The sequence below is a fragment of the Calypte anna genome, chromosome 1 (assembly GCF_003957555.1).
Source record: "Calypte anna isolate BGI_N300 chromosome 1, bCalAnn1_v1.p, whole genome shotgun sequence".
In the NCBI taxonomy this organism is placed as follows: Eukaryota; Metazoa; Chordata; class Aves; order Apodiformes; family Trochilidae; genus Calypte; species Calypte anna.
This window is the reverse complement of record NC_044244.1, coordinates 112,734,627-112,740,626: the sequence shown is the minus strand read 5'-3', so window position 1 is coordinate 112,740,626 and position 6,000 is coordinate 112,734,627. Positions and strand designations below refer to the sequence as shown.

At 43.2% G+C, this 6,000-nt stretch overlaps 1 protein-coding gene across 1 annotated transcript in view; it reads left to right on the top strand.

The window, feature by feature from the left end:
• Positions 1 to 1,407: 1,407 nt before the first annotated feature.
• LOC103534384 (amine oxidase [flavin-containing] A) overlaps positions 1,408 to 6,000 on the top strand; it is a 39,802-nt gene continuing 35,209 nt past the window's right edge. Inside the window, exon 1 of the mRNA XM_008500337.2 lies at positions 1,408 to 1,537. Within this exon, the coding sequence (XP_008498559.1) occupies positions 1,492 to 1,537 (46 nt within the window). The 5' untranslated portion in view covers positions 1,408 to 1,491. The remainder of the gene's footprint in view (positions 1,538 to 6,000) is intronic.

Here is a 6,000-nt window from a genome sequence, read left to right as displayed (position 1 = left end):
GGGACATCTTCAACTAGATGAAGTTGCTCAAAGCCCTGTCCAACCTGACCTTGAATGCTTCCAGGGGCAGGGCATCTATCACCACTCTGGGTGACCTCTTCCAGTGCTTCACTACCCTCAGTATAAAAAACTCCTTCCTAGCAGCTAGTCTGTTTTAGATTAAAAGCATTACCCTTTGTCCTATCACTACAGGCTCTGCTAAAATCTTTGTCCCCATATTTCTCATAAACCCCTTTAGTTACCCGATGGCTGCTCTAAGGTCTCCCGAGAGCCTTCTCTTCTCCAGGCTGAACAAGCCTAACTCTCTCAACCTTGTCTTATAGGAGAAATCTTCCATCCCTCTGATCATTTCTGTGGCCCTCCTATGGTCCCTGCTCCAACAGGTCCATGTCTTGCTCATTTGGCACAATTAGCAACACCCAAAAGTCCTACTTCTTCCCACTGTAAGAAATTCAAGTAATTTCTGAGGACATTGACTGCACAGTATTGCCCTCTGATTCAAATCTTTGGTCATAACCTGGTATGGAATGTGATTGCATAATTGGACAACTCTCAAGAACTTTTATCAATATTTAATGTAAAGTAGCGTTAGGATTTTCTGTAATTATGTGAATTGTAAAGGTCTTCTGTGCTTACTTGGAAGGGGATGGACAGGTTCTCTATTTTTCCTACTTATCTTCACAGAGATGACATTTACACTTTGGCAATAAAAATTGTACGAGCCGTAAAATGTAAAAAAAAAAAAAAATAAAAAAAAAAATTAAAAAATCACAGCCACCATTGTATTTCAGAGCCGTAACAGTAGAAGTACAAACACAATTGGTATTTTGGCAACCCGGTATTATTTCAGGCATCGTCTTCGGGAAGTTGCTTTCCTGCAAAGGTTAACCCTTTCATTCCCGGGCTCATCGACCCAGAGCTATTGTTTTCCTGGACAGGGCGAGTCTGTTGTGCTGCTGTAACCTGCTGCTGGGACACTGTAGCTCCAAGGCTCTTCGCACATACACCCCGCTACCAGACTTCATACATTTTTAATAAGTAAAAAAAGGCTCAGCGAGAGCAGGCTGCCAGCGCTGTCGCACCCTGCAGCAGCCTCGCCGGAGCCGATCAGCCCTTCTGATGTACAGGCTGGTGAGAAACCCAGCCGGTACCGGGCCGGGACCAGGCAATACGTTTATTCGGAGGCAGCGCCTGGCAGAGCCCTAGCCCCGCGTCTCGGCACCCCTGCTCCGCCACAGCTCCGCACCGGACGGAATCTCACCGAACCAGACCGCAGGGGTAAGAACCGAACGGGCAAGAACCGGAGGGGTGTGGCCAATTCAGACCACGCCCATATAAGACTTCTATTGGTTGCGAGGGCGAAGGACACGCCCAGCAGCGGGGCAATGACGGGCGGGACGGGCGGTGCTGGCAGCCCCTTCGGAACCGGGTCCTGACCGTTGTCGCCGCCGAGAGAGGGAGAGGGCAGCGGCCGGGACGTGGGGCAGCGACATGGCTGAGAAATGCGACGTGGTCGTGGTCGGGGGAGGCATCTCAGGTGGGTCCCGGAGGGGGACGGGACGGCCTTCCCCCGGGCATCACCCCGGGAGGCGCCCCAAAGCCCGTCCCGAGCGGCGGGGAAGGGCGGAGGGCACCGGGACTGGGAGCGGCGGGGCCGGGGCTGGCTCGTCCCCAGGGCTGGCCTGAAGCTTCGGGCGGTGGTTAGGTGTGTCAGGTCTCCAGGGGTTTGAGAAACACTTAGGGGAAAAAAACAAAAAAAAAAAAAAAAGGGGGGGGGGGGAAATGGTCCAGCTCGCTGTGTTCAGGCGTCTTTGCTTCTTCTTGAGTTTGTACTTGGTGCTCATCAGAGGAGTCTGTAGGGAAAGTGACTTTATGATGTCCTCAGGGACACAGGCAGGGTGTTTCGCATCCCAAGAAAGACAGGATTTTGAAGCTGTGGGTTTTTTAGGCGGCTCTTGCATCGCTGGCCATCTCTGGAGAAAGATATCTGGGGTACCTGTAAAAACAGGTTGGTTTAATTACTGTGAGGAAAGATGTACTTCAGAGAGCAAAATTCCCACACTGTGATGAGCTCCTCACACTTTACTTGGAAATACTTCATAAAATACTTTTCGGATCTGCTTTAACAGGAGCAAGTGCATTGTGGTCCCTGATCCTCAAAAAAAAAAAAAAAAAAAAATGGCCCCTGATGGTACCTAAGCTGAGAATGTTGCTGTGTTAAAGCAAATCTATGTTTGGTTTGTCCACCAGACAAATACCATGTTAGTAGCAGGTTTGGCCAGGCTCTCTTCCCAGGGAGTCTTTATTTCAGTTATTATTCAGAAAAGGTGAGTTATGTGACCGGGCGACTTCAGTTATAAATTGCTATTAAGGTAAACTTAGTTTTTATTAGAATTGAGAAGGAGACAAAATCTTTCTTTAATCTGTGGTGAGTTAATGCACAAAATAGCGAGTTTTTTATTTACAATATTTCATTTTCTAAACCAGCAGTAATTATTCAAATTAATATTTGTGACAATGTAATTCTATAAATAATCTGTAGTGTCCCTGAACAGCAAGGAAGAGTTTAGATATAGATTTGCTTGCTTTTTAGTTTTCCCAGATGGCTGCATGTTCTCCTGATATCATGAGTGATCTGGTCTTCATCCTTAAGGTTCTTGTAATGCACACAGTGCCCTTAGGGAATTACCATCTGTACTGTGTGCAGCTGATGGACACGTGTTCTTTATACAGTTTTTAGGGCTCTGAGAAGGTCTCTTCCCTGGAGGGTGTCTTGCTCCTCCTGCTTTCCAACCTGTATCAGAGTTTTGGTAAATGTACCAAGCATTTCTAAGAGGTATCTTGCCTCACTAGTACAAGTTACTTCAGAACAATTATACCTTGGATTAAAACCTGGTGGGGAGTCTAAAAGATAGCCAAGGAGGAAATTTCAAGATCTTACAGTCCCAGAAAATTTGTTGGTGACATTAGGAAGATGTCACCGTAAACAACTGTCACAGTTTTTTGCCAATAGAAACCCTTATCTCATGCCAGTGGTGTAGAAATTAGTGTCTGCCTGATATGAATTGGAAGAGGCTTCTTTTCAAGAAAAATAAACTATAAATGCTTTATTTCATACTTAACCCATCTTTGTCATTCCTATCAGCTTTTTGGTTTGTTTTACTTTTCACACAGTTTCTCTCTTGCTACCATTCCTGAACTAATATACCTGTACCTCAGTTCTGTTAGAGGTTAGACACTACTTTCAGGTCTTAAAAAAATAAAATAAAAATCTATATCTAAAATTTTGGCTCTGTTCAGACCAGTAGTCTGAACACAGACTACTGTGTGCTCTAACACAGAGAGGGTTTCACCCTCTACATCTCCCTGACTTCAGTCTTAACTTGCTTCTGCTTATTTCTCTGAAGATATATTTGCAAATACCTTGTCTGATGAGATTACAGTCTTCTCGCCTTTTATAGCTTAAATAGTCACTGCCTGACACTTGCAAGAAGGGACAGGAAACTTCAGGATGAGCTCGTTCTTTTCTAGAAATACATGAAATATATATAAAGAGTAAGCAAGCTGCTTGTTATACACATATAAGTGTGAGATTCCCAGCAGTGAGGTTGTGGACTTTTTAATTATTTGTACAGTATTTTCAAAATGAAGCTCAAATCCTGACTGTAACCTCTTGAGATGCCTGTTCCTCAGTGTGAAGTATGGTCTTGAGATCCAGTTTCTGTACAAGACACACTTCTCATCCCTGCTCCCTTTGTACAAGGTCATTCACAGGGATACAGAATTGGTTCTGCATGTAGGAAGCTGCAGTCTAGGGATGGAAGGAGCTTCTGCAGAGTGCATCACAGCAGGGAAGCTCTTGGAAGAAATACTCTGTTCTGCTGCTGAGATTTTCCTGCTGTACCCGATGGAATCATGTTCAAAATGTCCAGATTCCACCAGCATGTATGTTGGGACCTGACAGAGAGGAAGCTGTGGAGCTTGGGCTAGACTCCTCTTTTCACGTGGGCATGCATGTTAAAAATATGGATGGCGGCCAGGAAAGGCCTCAGGCGCATGTTTATATCATTATTTGTATTCTTAATGGATAATGTCCTCCATTATGCATTTAATATTAGTTATAACATTTTATACTCGAGAATATTAAATAAACTGATACCCAAAGTTAAAGACTTTAGCTATTCCCACAGGGTGTCCTTATTTGCACGCATTGAATATTGCTCTCCTTTTCTAGTTATAGGGTTTTCTATTGAACTCAGGAGTTTGGATTGATTTTGACCTTTTGCTTGTGCATTTTGGTTTAAGCTATGCAGTTCCCTCCTTTGTTAAACACAGCAAGCTGACAGCACCTGATGCCTCATGGGTGTGTGTCTTATTACTCAGCAGGATCATAACCATGGCATCCCAGCAGAGTGCTCTGCTACTTGGGTGAAGGGGCCACACTACTTAAGGACTAGTAGATTATCATCCTCTGTGTGGATGAACTGTATTGATAGCTTCTAGAAGTCATCACTTTTATGCAGCAAGTGATTTCTATACCTGTCCTGATGCATTGTCCTCATCCTGGTTCCAAAACCTGTCCCGCAAGACCATACTTACAGGGAAATTCAGATTCTGTCTCCATGGCCATAGGATGGAACATGCACTGTTGCTTTGAGATACAAGATGGGTTGTAAGGTGGTCCAGGATGCTCAGTCACTCCCTGGGGACTCCTTCTTAGCTACTGAAGAGTCTTAAGTGCTCCGGGAGCTTTGACAGAAACCTCAACTATTTTAGCTTTTGAGATCTAGAAAGTGGCTGCTGCCTACATGTGATCTGTACTTTCTCAAAACTTTCTGACCTTTTTGGGACATATTTTCACATGGATAAGGAAATGTGCTATGTTGACTCAAAGGCTACCTCCTTGCCAAATTTAAAGTTGCAGCTAAAACTTCCAAAATAGGAATCAAAAAAAGCCACAAGCTTTCAAAATCAAAGAATAATGTGTGCTACCTACATTCATGTGGCAGCCTCACATGTGAATTTTGGACACTTGAAGCCCATTTTATCAAAAGAAGGAATGAAGAGTTAAGAATGTTGGTCTATATAGTACAAACCAGATACGGGCTAGCTATGGAGAAGTTTGTCCAGAAGTGACAAATCCAAGAGAACTTGTATGCAAATATCTTTTGGAAGAATTTTCAGCACATCATGTTACAAGAACAAAGCCCAAGGGAAACACAGCCAGAATTGAAACTTGCGCTGGAGATTATGATTTTTGGCCTGGATAATTTATATTTCAAAAAAGAAAACCACATTTTTTGCTAGCTAGAAACAGAGAGATCTCATGGCTAAACAGAATGGATGCTTAGATTTGATAGCCATGTGCAGGCTGTTTTCTATTTCACTTATGGAAGAGGACAAGGGCAACAAATTGTGCAAGAAGCTGGGATGTAAAAATAGTAGGAATAAGTCTTTATATTAAATAGGAATAAGTCTTTATATTATTAAAGAATAAGTCTTTATATTAAATCATATATATATATATATATGATATGTGTATCATATATCATATGATACACAGTCCTAAGCCTTTTTTTTCCTCCACAGAAGAGCTCTGTGTTTTGGTATCTCCATGGTGTGGGATCAACAACCCTTCCCCTTGAGCTTTCTACACATTGGCTGTGGTCCTTGAGCTGAAAGACTGAATAACGAGGAAATGCAGATTGCCTCGCTTGCTATAATGGCAACACAACTTACCTTCTATACTGCTCTGTTTGCTTTGACAGCATGCCAAGCTGCTGGTGGGTCATAGTGCCAGATAAACTGTCAAATACACAGTTACTGATAAAAGATACAATCAGTCTCACCTGTGTAAATCTGGAGTAGTTTTCAGTAGCTTTTTTTTCCTACTATTAATTCTAAACTTCCCAGAATTTTACCTCTGGGAATACAGTAGCTGGTTTCTAAAGTGAGTCCTGTACTTTACATTTGCCTTGTGCTGGGGTCCAGCTACCCAGT